General features: G+C 38.3%; 1 protein-coding gene across 2 annotated transcripts; it reads right to left on the bottom strand.

Moving 5' to 3' along the window:
• Positions 1–70: 70 nt before the first annotated feature.
• Positions 71–16,622, bottom strand: shisa7b (shisa family member 7). Of its 2 annotated transcripts, XM_052532639.1 has the most exons (6): positions 15,947–16,622; positions 9,916–13,047; positions 9,566–9,723; positions 7,782–7,838; positions 6,108–6,293; positions 71–3,383 (listed from the first exon to the last, which is right to left on the bottom strand). In XM_052532639.1, the coding sequence occupies exons 2-6, from the start codon at positions 10,593–10,595 to the stop codon at positions 2,554–2,556; spliced, it is 1,911 nt and encodes a 636-aa protein (XP_052388599.1). In that variant the 5' UTR covers positions 10,596–13,047; positions 15,947–16,622; the 3' UTR covers positions 71–2,553. The 2 variants fall into 2 exon arrangements, with proteins under 2 accessions (XP_052388599.1, XP_052388600.1); XM_052532640.1 differs by lacking the exon at positions 7,782–7,838 and having other exon boundaries at positions 15,947–16,621.
• Positions 16,623–17,309: the final 687 nt, after the last annotated feature.

Genomic DNA, 17,309 nt, shown 5'->3' with positions numbered 1-17,309 from the left:
AGGATGTAAACATCTCAAAAACATAACATGTAAATCCAACCAACATGTTTAATAATTCATGAGGGGAAAAAACACACAAGTACAAATCAATCTCCAGGACATGTCTTTCTTAATGATCAGGATTTTATTTAAAAATAATAATAATAATAATTAAAGTTTTTGCAGTAAATATTTTATGCATGGCATTTTGGTATTTTCCCCCAGAAAATTTACAAGGTTTATGTATCTCATGGCAAAAAAAATAAAAATAATAATAATAATAAATACTCTTGTGATTATTTTGTTTTCTGTAACTTTGGTGAATTCAGCAATGGAAAATGTTTTTTATTATTAATATTATCATTCTTATTTTTAATTTTTTCAAAGGGACACTCACTTGAAAAATTTAATTATATTTTGGGTTTTCTGAAATGCACATTCTCCGACTTCACACAAGGCAAAAGTCAGATGAAATGCGAGATAAAGCATTCCAAAATAGACACTGAAATACACACAAGCACACAAATACAGACACACAAACTGGACACATACACTCCTTGACATCAGAAGTCAGCGATATGACATCATCAACACTGGCTTTGACATCTTCATGCGTTTTGTCTTTTCACTATGATTGCATCTGCTTTTTTTGTCGAGTTACAAAGGTTAGAATGCACTGGAAACTCAAATATAAACAGAAAACAAGAATAAAAACAATTTCTTAAGTCACAGAGAAAATAAACAAAATGTTTAGAATCAAGAATATAATTAATATTTATTATATATATATATATATATATATATATATATATATATATATATATATATATATAGGCATGTGTACATATTTGAACATTCAGGATTTAATAGATTTTTTTTTAACCTTTTTTAACGTATTTAAATTCAGTTAAAGGTAATAAAAGCTTAAACATTGCAGAGTGATCTAAAATGCTATATTATGGCCCAGTAATCTTTCTCAGCCAGGTCGTTCTCAGACATTCCACCACAACAGTGTCCATTTGATGTGGAGACAGCTGAAAAACACAGAAATTGCAAACAAAAAAAAATATATTTTTTTTCCTCGAATATAATATAGATAAACAAGATACCTTTTAATCCTAAATCCTAACTCATCGGTTAGATATTAATGCATCTTAGTGTGACACAGAGTGTTTGAAGTAGCTTTGCACATTTTGTTTTGTATACTCATTGGCATATAGCCTATGGTACGCACAGCTGTGTCACGGGAAAAGATAAAAAGCCATTAGAACATGGAAGCACAGACACACATGAAGTTTCAGAATAGCCCTTGGATTAAATTGTCCACCGTATAACCAAACCCTTTCCCCTTTCACCCCTCTATACAACAGCTTGAGTTGCAAATTAAGTGTGAAAAGTATGCTGTCTTATTTGACATTACTGCATGCCCATGATTAAATCTCAGTTCTTAATGCTTATAAATAACAGAACATCTGTAACGACTCCAGGACGTCATACAAAGCTGTTCTCTGATTGGTCAAACATGCAACAAAGAGGCATGACTTCTATCAGATTAAATTTCCAAATCTCTGTCTGCTCAAGCATTTTTAGTCCAGACCTGATTTACCCATCAATATGACAGCCTTTTGATCATATCATAAAACAGCCAAAATGTTTTCCACAATGAAAAAAAATGTATTCTTGTCAGCTTTGATTCACAGTCTCAGTATAAGAGGCTAAAAATCACTGATCATCAATATAACACCCGTCTCCCAATGGAAATGTTTTTGTCCATTATACTCCATATGAATAAGCTCTAAAATGGCTGATGGCATTTGGATATACATTAACAGTGCAGACTAACGAATCGGGTCACAAAACGAGTGACATTTTTCAAGTCCTCAAGTTCTTCTTGAGTTACCAGTATTTCTTTCACTTGATGGCAAACTGCTTAATGTGCACAATACTCCCAAAGTCATAATCCACTCCCAAGTCAAGTCAGATAGGATTTGAGACTGGTCAAATCATTGTTTCCGTGAGATAATTCAGTGTCAAGTTTCATCCCGTAAATCTCATTGTTCCCTTTATTTTACTGATGAATGTGACACCTCTTTGAGAATGAAACCAAACATTTGTATCATTGGATTCATAAATCAATCTAATGCCCAAAACAAATTTCTTTTTACATCAGCTGGAATGTACTAACTAGAGAAAACTTGGCCTATTCTAATAATGAATGTTTTCCTTTTGGTATCTCCTCAGATCATGTCTAAATAGACATGCCATGGAAACTCTATTTGCTACTCACAGGTCAGAGGACACCTGGGGCCTTCTTCACATTTCTATTTATTGAGAATTTGGCAATTTAGGGATCTAGGGAAACACTAATGCTATAGTTTTTACATCCCTCTTTATCTCAATGACAATACATTGTGTATTCCCTTCATATTGGCCTAATTTCTGACCACTTTATTATTACCTTCCTCCTTTCCATTCTTTGTTTATGTCATCAGCCTTTTTTACACTTCCCACCCTTCGGCTTGTGTAATCACACCTCATCTATCCATCATCTCCTTACTATCCTTCTTTTTGCTCTCAAACGGTTACTTCGTTCTTGCTCCCCGTCCTCAGTGCCTGACCGCCACCGCCTCCGCTCCCTCCCCCACCTCCTCCGGGGAGGAAATGCAGCTGTTCGATGGTGTTTTGGCGTTTCGTGGCGAAGGCCATCCGTCGAGCGCTGTGTGCCATTGCTCCAGGTCCTCCTCCAGAGCCATGGACCTCCCCCCATCCCGAAGTCCCAGCCCCATGACCAGAGGACATAGTGGCGACCGTGTGGTCTTGCTCACGGCCGGAGGTAGGGTGCGAATTCATTTTGATCATGTGATGGCGGTCGAGCGAGGGCGTCACACACACGTTCTGCTGGGATTGCGCTTTCTGGTGGTGGGTGAGACGGGACATGGTGGGCACCATACCGCCGTAATCACCCATCATCCGCTCCTCCAAGCGGTCCGGAGACACCAGGAGGCGTTCGTGAGACTTGCGCAATGTCTGGGTGTTGGAGCTCTTGCTGGTAGTCATGGGTTTGTAATACTGATGCTGCTGGTTCTTGGAGAGGCGTGAGAGAGTGTTTCCCTCCACCAGTGCCAGAAGCTGGTCTTGGGACATCACCCGGCGAGGCGGTTTACTCATCGTCTCGAATGTTGGATTGTACTGTGTCTGGGGTAATGGGTAGGGGTTGGGGGTGGAAGTGGAACTGGGCATGTGGATGCGCGTGCGGGAAGTGTTTAATGGGAGGGTACCTCGGCCACCCAGTGTTGAGTCACCACTCCAGGGCAGGTGGTGCTGGGAGGAGTGGAAGCTGGGTGGTGCATTGTCTGGCCTTCGCCTGGAGGTGTAATATCCAGAATATTCATCCAAGTTTTTCTCTGTAGTTAGGAAATAAGAAAATTAAGTTTCTTTCGTAAATTTCACCCATTACACCTGTCATTTAAATAGAAATTTAGATCAGATTGCACTTGACCACATTTACAGTTTTTCTCAGTTGCTTTGGTGCATTTTTCAGATCAGAAATGAAATTCTCAAAACGACTTGTTTAATCTCCACATCATCTGGTCACTTCTGCACATCAAAAAAAGCAGTTGCGATTGCTTTGGTACATTCATGCAATTTGATTATGTGCATTTGTGTGGTTTCCTACATTATCAGTTGCTAATGTCATGTTGCTCAAAATGTATCAAATAGTTCTCAGTGCAATAGTCTTACCCCCAAAACATATAATTAGTTAGTTCATCGTATAAGTCATTAAATACAAAATGGTTGATCTAGTTGTCATAAACTGTCAAGCATATGTTCTACACATTTCTATAAGACTTTTTGTATATTTGCCATGAATTGTGCAGGTGAATCTTGACTTTTACTAATATAAATGTAGATCAGCTAATGATAAACCAGTTCTCTGAAATAGTTCAAAGGTGCATCTCATGAACATTCAATTGAGAAGCAGATATACACAGGACAACACAAAGAATTACAAATTCTGAAAATGGATATTTCCTCCCTGTTGGCCTTGTAAATCAACAGTAGCTCTGTGGTCGAGGACATTTCAACCATGCCTTCTGCTTTTTGACAGGTTGAAGCCAGGCTCATCCACATTTATGAAGTTGTGAGATTGTTCACTTGACTCCAATTGCACATTGCAAAGATATTCGTTGAGATGTAGATGCACCAATGCGACAGAAAAACTGTAAATTATGTGATTAAACCACTGGTCTGGGGCAGATGTAAACCACATTTAATGAATGTGTAACATGCAAATGGGTTTTCTGCATTCAGCTATGCAAGTAATATTCAATGGTAAAAATAATTTCTAAAAATGTTGCATTGCAGATTTTTTGTAACACCTCACAATTAGGTTCAGTTCGTAAACAGATCATGCATTAGGGCCTAAAGAACGAACAATGAACATTACTTTTACAGCATTTATGCATGGTGGTTAATGTTAATTTACTTGTACTAATATTTTATTATATTTCAATACTTAAATACTTCAATACTTATTTAATGTACATAAAGCATATAAATTAACATAGTATATGTTAACATCAATATCCTAATGTTTTAATAAGAACTAGTATATATTTATGAATTCATTTTAAACTAGATGCTGTAAAAATTGTTCATGATTCTGAATGCATTATCTTTAGTCTGATTATTCATGAAAGTTATTTAAACAAATTATAAGGTTCGTAAAGAAAGGAAAAGCATGACATGATGGAAAGAATTCTGAATTATCCATCAATTTTCCAAAAATTCATTTAAATTCAGATTTAATTGATATAATTTCAGTTTAGCATAACTTCTCTTGTATTATGTATGTGGAGATTTGCATTTTTTATAGTAAAGTGAGATCACACCATGCAGTCACACTGGAGTTAAAATATACTGTGTATGCGTATAAATTATACTATATATGGCTAAATAATACTGAGAGTATTGGATATGACATATATGGTAATGCTTGACATAATAGAGGTCAATCTCAACCCTTTTTTAAAAGCCATTTTAAATGTAAGTCACCTTTTTTGTAGTAATTCCCAAATAATTGAAATTGTAGTTTTCAAGCATTGATTGAATATGAATATGACCAAACTGAAATATTTGTTCCCCAATCATGCTGATGAAATTATGCATGTAAAAAATCTACAATGCCACAGGACATCCTTCCTAAAACAGCAGCAATTGACTCCATGCTACACTCCCTCACAAAGGCTGCATTTACACTGCATGTCTTAATGCACAGATTCCGTCTTTTTTTTGGCCCGTCTGTTTACATTCAGTGTTTACATAATTACAGGCCAAAATGATTGTGAGTGATCAAACATGGTAGATCCTCGGGTTATGAATAGACTTGGATTTAAAATTATTTATATAATTCATGTCGAGTGGCCATTATTTGCCAGCGTGGACAAAGGCTGTCATGGATGTTTTGCAGCTCAAAATCTCACTGAATGGATAAATGATGGGAAATGGTATGTTATCTTATACAGCTTGTTAGAGGTAGAATTCTTAAGTGAAATACATGTAGTGCCAAGATGATATTTATTAAATTAATTCAAATTAATTAACGAGAGAGAGAGAGAGAGAGAGAGAGAGAGAGAGCGAGTGAGAGAGACTGTGCGAGTGTGAAGCTTGCAAACAAGTGAAAGTTATCACCTCATTGCTAAGAAATATAATGTAGATTTTAATAGCGAAGCTGTTGTATTTATAAAATTCATGGGGCAGAGGTTGAAAAGCAGCTCCTGAATGTGCAATTTTTTTAAGTTTCCATTTCAATAAAATGCAAGCGCATACAGCACACCAGCATTAAAACACATCTTTATGGGCAAATGTGTCGCCCTCGCATCGGGAGTTCTGTGGGGAACTGGATATGTATGTTTAGACATTGGTCAGATGACCAGATATCTTATATGTATCTGATTTAAAACCATGTTTGGAACCGGCTCAGATCGGATGCAAAAAAAATCTTATATCGTGTAGATTTATTGTGTCTGATGTGGGTAAAAAACAGCCAAAGACTGTAAATGCAGCCAAAGACCCTCTGAGTAATAGCAGTTCTGAAATTACACACTCTTTTTCAGACACACACTCACCTAGTCTCTTGAGGGAACTGTAGCGGTTGAGCTCTGGTTTCATGACGGTCTCGTATGATGGAGGTAGCTGGGCAAGGTTGTGGAAGGAGTGAGAGAAGGACGGGTGAAAGCCAGAATTATTGTGCTTGCTGGACAGCAGTGTTCCTGTGGAGACCATCTGGGTGTTGTTCATGCGTGGAACTCGCTCTAAGAGAGAAGGACAAAAGACAATAAGACAAACACCAACAACATTGTATTCAACGCATATCTGCCTGGGTCGAATATAGAATACGTGTCTGATTAAATGTGGGTTTCTGGAACACTGAAGCTGTATCCTGAGTCTCTAAATGACAAAGGCAGATGTCTAATAATTACCTAGAATACAATGGAACTGGAGTATTTGTGCACAGATATATGACTAGAATATTGTCTTATTCGTCGTTCCATTAAATTTAATATATCCTTACATAATGATAATATCCTTATTCATGTAGTAATTTGTTCCACAGACACTTGTATAAGTAATTTGCGCTGCACGTACTACAGGGAGAGTCCCCCTGGAGCAACCTTGGGTTAAGCACTGCAGATTAAATGTAGTCAAAGACACAGTGGTCACAGGGGATCTCAGCAACTCTCCAGTTCATAGATCATCTTGCTGAGATTTATAACTTAGGTACCTTGGAGTTAGCAGCCCAATTCAGCCCACCGGCCAAAATTCACCATGGCATGCAATTTGTGTTATTGTGTCTCATGAAGTTAAAGGCTTTTAATATTATGATTCTCACATATATGTTACCAAATATTGTATGTAAATAGCATACATAATATTGTACATAACATACATACAATATATATATTTTGGCTTTACAGATTTCTTTCCACCACCCACCCTCCCAAAAGCAAAATAATAAAAGAAAATGAATAAAAAACAACAGACAAAATCATTCTTTGGAAATAATATTTACCTGGGAATTTGAACATTTAAAAACTGAAATGACAATGCATTTTTAATTCAAATTCAATTTTTAGTATGAATCTGAATTGATGTAGCATAAAAAAAAACAATCATTTCAACTTGAAAAAAAAAATGCAAAGGGCCTTGAAGATTGGCAGATCATAGATAGAGAGACAGACAGAATGACAGAACATAGAACAATAGATAGAACGACAGAACGATAGATAGATAGATAGATAGATAGATAGATAGATAGATAGATAGATAGATAGATAGATAGATAGATAGATAGATAGATAGATAGATAGATAGATAGATAGATAGATAGATAGATAGATAGATAGATAGATCCCAATCTATTGGTTAAATTTCATATTCATATGCTTTCTTTTTATCGTATAAGATTAATATAAATGAATATATAACATATACATAATACATAAACATGAAGAAAAGACGCTTTTTTTCTTCATGATTTTGGCATTCTGCTACTATGCATGCCAGCACATTTACTGAAGCTATGTTGACTGGTGCAAACAGCGATGGGTGCAGGACAAACAACAAGAAAATAGCTCAGGGTAGTGACAGAGTGGGAGGTCAGGAGCAAACACACTCGAACCAACAAGACCAAGCCAAAGCAAAGGCAGTGACAAATACACACAGACAAACCTGTAGCTTTCTTACTGGCACTCTCACACAAGTGACACATTTGCACACTCTGCCTAAGCTCCTTGGCTTACCGATAGTAGCTGTGTGTTTAGGACTGGACCCAGTCTGGCCAAAACTGTGTTTCCCAGCTGCAAGAGAGCAGAGTGAACACTGATCCACTCCAAGTTCAAAAAAAGATATGCAAGGCCTCTTTGCATGTTTAATATCTCAACTTAGAAACAAGGTTTTCAGTGGCCTGCACCAATATCTTTTTTTTTGAGAATTTGCCAAATATTTATCAGTAATGCAAGTGAAAAACACAATGCAAAAATAACGCTCCAGTTATAATGTATGAAGCAGTCTAGACTGCAAGCACGTATGTCAGAGATGCAGTTTTGTCATGCTGTACCACATCGCTTGCAGTACAGTCATATTTCCTTGGTATTTTTTTATTTTTTATATATTCTCACAACTTAATGGTGCCACTAAAAGACTCTCACCACTGATTGTACAGACTGCCTGCAGCACATTTAAAAAGCATGGTTTTCAGTTAGCAATTGCAAACAAACATTGAAAACTTGAGAGTGAAAACAGACAATTCAAGACAAAATGGACTCAATCCTAAAAAGAACACCAACTGTGAAATCAGGGCTAAATACCACAAACAATGAGGGGTGCATCCTCAGAATATTATTATTTTCATATATTTTTCAGTGACAGCTTATATATTTTTCAGTGACATCTCCCCAGTTTTTAATATTCATCCACATCCTTGGGATTACTTATAGTGATTTTTTCTTGCATATTATATTAAAACACATTTTGAAAGTATTTATGAATATTACAAAAGCATATACACTACTGTTCAAAACTTTCATGCAAAGATTAAATAAATTGCAAAAAAGTGACATTAAAGACATTTATGAATGTTACAAAATATTTCTATTGCTGTTCTTTTGAACTTATTTTCACAGAATCCTGAAACATTGCATTATGGTTTTAAAATATTAAGCAGCACAAGTGTTTTCAACATTGAAAATAATAATGTCTAAAGGGTCATGTGACACTAAAGACTGGAGTAATGGGCAAGTTTAATAAAAAAAATTATAATAATAGAAAAAGTTATTTTACGTTTTAATAACATTGAAGAATATTACTGTTTTAACTGTATTTTTGATATAAAAAATGCTGCCTTGGTGAGCATTAGAGACTTCTTTTAAAACATTTAAAAATCTTACATACCTCAAACTTTTGAACATGCAGTGTGAACGTGTTTTAGGTGTAAATAACATTTAAGTTTAAATTCACTTTAACTACACTGTTTGGGAAAAATGAAACGAACCTTTTAAAAACATCACTTAACCAGTCTAAGACAGATGTGTAATTTTTGGTTACTGCATTCCTCAAAACCAGCTGATAAACTTTAGCATTACTACAAGATTTGTCTATTTTATTCACTGGCCGCTGATTACTCCTCACTTCCTGAAAGTTGCCCCCGAATTTTATACTTTGAGGATTCCTATTTTGGATGTTAGTCGATAACGGTTTAGATTTAAAGGTGGAAAACACCTCCTTCTTTACTTGCTGCTCTAGTTTCATGTGGTTACATAGCATCGTTTGCCTCTGAAACAGAATTCATCTGACTCATTTCTGACACATCCTCTGTTCTACATTACCTCATACACTCACACTGTCAATCTGTCGACTAAATTATGCCTCCAGACTTCATTTCTGCCCTGTTGATTCTACAATTCAAACCCCCTTTCTACTTATATGTGATTATTCATACCCCTTCAAATGTATACACATTGTGACTACATCCATTATGCTCTTTGCATACAGATGAGCTTTTTATGAGTGGGTGAGATAGACTTACTCCGGTTGTCTTTGCTCTGGAGGATGGGAGCGTAGAAGTTTTTCGACGTCCGCCCCAGCGTGCCCTCACTGGAGGTGGCGGTTGTGAGGACCGTGCTGTTGTTCCTCTCTCCTTGCTGGACTGGACTGGACTGGTGACGCAGAATGTCCACCAGCCCTCTGAAGAGAGAGATGTAAACAGGAAAAAGGAAGGATGAGTGCATGACGGAATCAAAAGGCGAAAGCTGAAAGAGTCTGACATCAAAATCACTTCAGATCTCTTCAGATGGCAGTCACTGATGCAGACTCGGATGTGTACAGCATTGTCTGCTTCCACATCATGAGCCGGGTCATAATTGGCCTTTCACTCACCTAGGCATGTTGATGTCTCTGTTCCTCGGTCGTCGAGACAGTTTATGGAAGGCCACTTTAACCCCAATGGCCACAGCCATGGTAAAAGAGATGACTCCCCCAATGACGTAAGCCGTGTTGTTGCTCTGTTGCTGCAGTGGGTCGAAATCTGGGTCGTGTCGGATGGGAGGCAGGGTGATGGGTCCCGCCGTGATGGCCCAATCGGGTGAGCGGTAATTAGTGCAGGAGTCTTGGTCTAGACGGCTGCGCTGGTGCTCGCAGCAGAAGCGATAATGGCAGGTGCCGCAGCAGTAAATGTAGGTGCCCTTGGTGCAGTTGAAAGTGTTGTCAAACTGACCCATCACATCGTAGTAGCCCTGACACACGTCCACGTCCACCAGTCGCCGAGGAGGAGGGGCAACCTGAGCGGCACCCAGCGGAGGCTTCAGGGCATCGGCCGTCACGTTACGCGGTAGCATAATCTGCGGCAGGGGTCTCGGAGGAATCTCGGCTGCCTCTGGCTCTGCTGCCATGGCAGCGGCCTCCTTGCCCCGCACATCGGGCTGAGGGAACTTGCGGTTGCGTCCTCGCAACAGAACCAGCACCGGGCCCCCATTCACGGAGGTGCGTTCCGAGGTAATAGTCACTGTGGAGACCACAGGGCCAAAAAGGAAGAAAAGCAAGATGGCAGCAGGTGGCATCTTGATACAAGGGACTTTATTTTATCAAAGATGAAAAAAAAAAGTGAAGCCTTAGTACAAAAGACTTCAGAGGCCTAGAAAAAGCTGATGTCTATCAAAAGTTGCAAGTCAGTGTGGCAATATATAAGACATGTAGTTAATCTCTCTTTCACGTGTGCATACACTAGTATGCAAATTATTTAATATGCAAAATGCACATCCAAGTGCGGGAGTCTGGGTTAAAGAAAAAAGTATGAGACTCTCAGTTAGGGTGTAAACATATTTCTGAGGAAATTATTAAAAAGAATGAGGTAAATCTATATACACGTTTTATGCTTAAGGTGAATATTCTTGATGAACAAGTTCTATAAAACAACAGCTTTAAATATATGAAAATGGCTCAAATGAAAAACAAGAGGAACAAATATATGACTCTTGACTTTTGTTGCAAGCAATTTAGTCCGGTAAACAAAATGTATTTTAACGATGTAAACCTTTTAAAGTGTCGAAGTCATGGGTACAGCTTTATCTTAAAGGTGGTTTGTTTAAGTCTGTGTAACTGAACTGATCTATGGCACTAACAATTCATTCAAGACTTAATCTGAGTTCACCTTATGGGCAACATGTAAACATTTCTGTTCGAGTGTAAACTATGTCTCACCAAATGTTCTCTATTCTAGTTGGCACTTCAGTTGTCAACTCACTAAACAACAGTATTGAAAGAAACAGTTACTAGTCCTCAGCTATTCCATGGACTTGTAAACAATTGTCATCGTCAGCTCCAAGAACTGATGTTGTCTTGTAAACAAATCTCAGCTGGTTGCTGCTTTTCAATAAGAATGTCTTGGGAGACTAACAAGAATACCTTTCAAGGTCACTGAGGTTCTGTTGTGCAGTCCACATAATCAGGTTAACAGTGTCAAGTACTTAATCTTTTCGAGTTTCAGAAGGAAGTCATTGAGGCTAGAGATAAAGGTAGGATGAAGCAATGAATGAGCAAGTGTTCAGAAATGGGGAAGAGCTGATCTTTTCTCTACAGGCGGCACCATGGGACAAAGGATCATTACAAAGGCTTTAGAAGAGGATAGGTCGGTTAGGGCACTCACAAAGCGTAACAAGCAGCAGGTATATATTAGTTCCTGGTTTGATGACACAAGTCCAGAGAGGAAGAAGTGTTCAGGAATGGAAGAGAGAAAATGGAAGGTTGAACTTGAAAAAGTTTGAGGGTCTATGTGTGTTGGACCCTCTTGCGTGAGTGTCTCTGCTCTGGATTTAGCTCAGCCCAACAGAATAAAACGAATGGGGGCTTGGGCCCAGTTCTGGCAGGACAGCATGGTTGAGCCCACTGAACAGGCATGAAGTCAGGATTCATCCGACAATGTGGAACACGTGGATATCGTCAAGCAGACACACTGAAGGCCTATCCTAAGTGTTAAAAATCGATTTTTCAAGTACTGTGACAACTTTAAACGTCGTCCCACTGTCAAGACAGTCAACGCGTCAATGGCTGGCTGGTGAGTATGGCAGATTACGGAACGTCAAACCTGGACCACCATTGAACATGCACACCTCTGAAGATATTCCTGAATATCCCCATGCACCTGATCTTTCCGAATGACCAAGCCGAATCCTTGCAATGATGGCAGGGATCTTGACGTTAGTATGGCTATGAGAAGTATGGCTTCAGTATCTAAACCCTTCAGACATTTCTCAGGGTTCTGCTCTAAATGTGCAGATTCCGTAAAGGAAGGAGAAGCAAACAAGATGGATGACTAAAGAGATCTGATGGTGAGGAAGATTTAAATGGGCCTTAGTGAGAGGAACAGATGACTTATCAACAGAATTAGCAGCAGCTCACTTTAGAAAGTTTAATGAGGCTTGTGCCAGCCATCCATAAACCCATTCATCCATCCATCCATCGATCAAACGATCAGGAGCCAAACTTTTTCAGGTTAATGCATTCGTATCGGTCACTCTTACATAAAGCATGTTTAACCAATAATGCACTGTTCTCCCTATTTTGGGGATCAAAAGCTGCTGGTTGTTTTTGACTTAAACTAAGTGATGGACATATAAACTTTCCACCTTGGGAACCATTACATGCTATTAAAGTTTTAAATACTAATAGTGAAGATAAGGTAAAAATTGTGAACTAATGTTGGTGTAAATTGAGTTTCAATAGCTTAAATGGATCAAGAGGAATGCAAAAATACTAGTGAAATAATTTCTTGCTTCTGGTTTGCATGGTTAGTGTTTGGCACTGGTTTCGGTAGCAAAAAGTCAAAGAGAAAATCTTCAATCTGTGCAAATCAACATCCTTTCAAAAAGCTGTTTAAAAAAAAAACTGTTATAGTTCATCTGCTTTAGAAAAGATGACGACTTTTATTCCTGGCCAGGACTCCAGTCGTTTTCATCCAGGCTGATGGCTCTTTGTCTTGGCTTCTGTTTTCCTTTGTTAAGTCTTGGATTTTCACTGAAAAACAAAAGAAAGTTAAGAATGAATCAGTCAAACATCTAATCTGCAATGAGCTCATATGTCCATCAGAAACTTGGAGTAATGTGAAAGTAGGATGAGAAATTATCTAGCTATTAAGGAGTCTTGGGCACCACACATAGCAATGCAATGTTTACAAGTGCCAATCTATGTCACAAAGTGCATTATTCGTGCTTTAAACGCAACTCATCCTCTTAAAATTTAAAGTCAGAAGTAATAGTTTTACAGTCTATTTCAAGTATTGCATGAAGCGGCTGTTGCATAATGCCAAACTTATTTATTTGTTATGAATAATCATATTTTCTGCGTGTCTTTCAAATTCCAAAATCCAAAATTACATATTACAATATTGTTATTCAATATATAAACAATTGTTCTTATATTTCTCATTTAAAATAACTGTACTGTGCAATAAAATAGCTATATATATATATATATATATATATATATATATATATATATATATATATATATATATATATATATATACATACTATAACTATATACTAAATTACTGACTCTTTTGGTTATTATTCTGACATATATGTACCAATTTAACCACACAATTACGACAATCAATAAACTATTTAAAGTGATTTAAACAATAATGTCAAATTTGTGCATTCAGGTTTGATTATATTTGTATGTTGTTTCTTTTCAACAAAATCAAAGTCATCCAAAAACATATTGCTGTGAATCACATCATCCTCCACGATAAACAAGGTGCAAAGTGTATGCAATATGCACACCATATTTCCTGCATATAGTAGTGCGACCTCAGCTTTCTCACATACTGAGTCACACGTTACGGCAGTGAATAACATGCACATGTTAGCATAGCTGATGCAATACAGTGAATCTTTAACCCTCAATGACAGCACCAGGCACAAAAAAGCAGTACAAAACAGTGTAAGTGCCACTAAAAAGGCTTGTGGGAACATACTTAAGGCTTAATACATTCAAAGGGATGCAGCTTTTGATGAAGGGAAAGAGGAAGCAGGGGGTGACACAGTCATCGCGATTTTGCCAAGTAAGACATGTTTATACATCAACAGCTTTTGATCAACATTACTGTCCAAAAATATAGACCTATCCCCAATCCTTACCCATAATGTATTCCTAAAATCAGAGGGAAATAGGTGTAAAAAAAAAAAAGGTAGATGCATCTAACCCTGATTGTAAGACTAAAACTGACATAACTCGAAAACTTATCACTCGTTTCTGATTGGTTGATTGGAATGTTGATCCAGGAAAATGAAATCATTTATTTTAATAGTACCTTGGTGAAATCACATTCACCTGGGTGACACAGCCACAGATGTGTGCTAAGTGGGGGGTTGACAGGGCAGAGAGAGACCCTACTGAGAGGAGAAGAGAAGACAAGAAGGATGCAGGGATGGGGGAGGATGAGTCTTTGAGACCAAGGACCCTTAAGGAAGAAGGGATGAGGGAAACAGAGCAAAGCTACGCACCTTTCAATAGCCTCTCACATACAGCAACCAAGTGCATCTTATGCCCTTTCATTTTACAGCATGCTTATGCTCACCGAGTCGCCTCTTTTATGGAGTTGCCATCGGCAACGCCTTGTGTGGCTTATGATGTAAAGCAAAGAGACAGAGTCCTGGAAGATGTGCACTACAGCATCTGCACATACTCCTCGGACACACATGCACACTAACTATCCAAAGACAGCCTGCCACACTACAGGCTCTCGTCCTTCCTTCTCTCTCATACACTCTTTCTTTTTCTCGATCTGTTTGTTAGAGCGTGGGTCGAATGTGTTCTCTTAGAATAGCTCTGCTGCAGTGAGTGAGATAGAGAAGGATGTGACATTGAGATGGGCAGATGGATCACCTCGCTTGGTTTGCTCGATTCATCCTCTCTTTGCAGTAAATATCCTATATACTTCTTCCTATAAGCGAGCGCAATACACATCTCCACTCAGCCACCTCTTCCTCTTCCTTCCCCACCCCCTTCGTCCTCATCATCCTCATCACCATCAGCCCTGTTTCTCTGACTCAGGAGGACGGGAGGCATCTGTCCCATCCACAAACAGGTGCAGATGACAGATGTCAAGCCAATATGCAGCCCATTACCATTTTACCAGCGAGCACACACCGAAATGGGGAAGTAGGGATGAAGGGCAGAAAGAGGACAGTAGGCCTTGGGAGACTAAATGAAAGTAGCTTAGGATTTTAAAAGTCTCTTAGTTAGCAACAAGTCCTAGTACAAAAAAAAAGCTTTTTGCTGTAATTAACAGATGAACACAAACAAAAGGAATTAACAAAGACATCTAACTGTCATTTGATACTCGAAAAAAATTAAGGATTTGCTTAATTGTGTGCATTTTGCAACATTTGGTTGCTGGTGTTGACAATGCGCCATAGTTATAAGCAACACAAGCCGTTAACAAACAAACATCACGGTGAGGACTTTCCATTGACTTCTATTGTTGTTACACTGACATAATTACATTTTCAGCTTCCTACACTTATCTTTTTAGGACACCTAATTGCAGTTTTAGGTTTTCATTCAGACATTATTCATCCTAGAAATCCGAACCCCCCTCCTCTCCCCCTCCCACAAGCAAACACTACACACAGCAGCATCAAGGCAGATCTCGGGGAGGAAATTAAAATTCCAGTGGCGGACGACACACGCTGTGCGACACCAACCCCCATAACACGTATCCATTTCCAAATATCATGCTCGTTATGAATATTCCTTATTTAGCTCATAATAAATATCTTTACACACAGAAATCAAGCAAACACCGAAAAGCAAAGGCTTTAATGAGCACGCGACCTATGTATATGAGATCCTCGCGCACGTTGCAGCAGTCCACATCAGATGGGAACAAAATGAAGGCACGTCTTACCTGCGTGTGTTGCAACAGCTGCCCGCTTCGAATCTGTGGAAAATGATGCGGAGACTGAAGGAAATGTGACACAATAACCGTTCGAAGTTATTGTTGCCCCTCTCTTGGCTGACAGCAATTTGAATGAGATGATGCAGCACGCGCAGTATTCACAGAGATGGGGTCTTGCGTTTCTTTACAGCTCTTGGTTCGTAGAAAAAGACGCAGTTTTGTGGCATTGGCAATGGGAGAGTATCTCATTTAAAGGCGAATAAAATATCCACTCGGTGGTCTACAAACAAAAAAAAGTCAGTTTCAAAATATAGTTTTCATTGAGTCACAAGTCATAAAAGATTAAATGAATACGTGGACGTCCAAATATGAGCAAAAATATCAACCATGCGTAATTTACAGTCCCAATGAGAAAAGAAAAAATGCACAATACTTCGTGCATCCAGGTAAAAATATGCTATTTTTCATATAAAACCCTATTGACTAAGTAAAATCTAATCCGTATGTTGCTAAATAAGCATTAAACGGCTGATTAATTAGACGCGCCCGGTAATATCCGTTTCTCTACTATTTATATGACCGTATTATTCCGCTTTCAACACAAATTCAATGGGCTCCACACTCACAAATAGAGATCTACCTCCGCGCCACGGAAACACAATTGCTCCCACAAAGGTCCGCTTCATTCAGTTTACATCAATTGATTGGAACGAACAGATGCTTGCACGTGGTTTCATTTGCTAAATGTTGAAGATGATCTGCCAATCCCTGGCACGCGTTATTGGCCGAGAACGTGTTTTCTACGCGCGCTGGGCTTTTAGGAAAAATCAACTTACGCTCGTGCGCAGACTGGCACACACTCACGAGATTCTAGCGCGTGAGAATGAATAAAACTCATTAACATGAGCTAGATTTTAAGTATTTCATGCCTGAGATGAATGAAAAACAAGATGAGCTAAAGTAATAGAGTCTAGCTCTTCCATTTGTGCGACAGAAATGTATATAACAAGTGTTGTGCCATTGGTTGCTGTGGTAACCGCAGCATCCGTTGACAATAGTGGATCTGGATTGATGTCACTTTTTTAGCTGAAGCTCATGAAATCTGTCAACCCTTACGAAAACTAACCATGGTTTTATTATAGGGTGATATCAGCTAAATTGGGCCACTTTTTGGTAAATCGTTTGGGACAATAATACAATACCATATATGCCTATTCCATGTGTATTTATGATTAATAATGACTGTTTTTGATAGTTTTGTGTTGAAATTATGTAGTAAAATATAATTATTTAGGCCCTACAGTTCTTGAAACATCAGTTGTGCCAACTTCTTTTGCATGAGCAGTTTAAGGTAAAATGGGCCAGCTGTTCA

This window comes from Carassius gibelio, chromosome A19 (genome assembly GCF_023724105.1).
Source record: "Carassius gibelio isolate Cgi1373 ecotype wild population from Czech Republic chromosome A19, carGib1.2-hapl.c, whole genome shotgun sequence".
Lineage (NCBI taxonomy): Eukaryota > Metazoa > Chordata > Actinopteri > Cypriniformes > Cyprinidae > Carassius > Carassius gibelio.
This window is presented reverse-complemented; position numbering and strand designations above follow the sequence as displayed.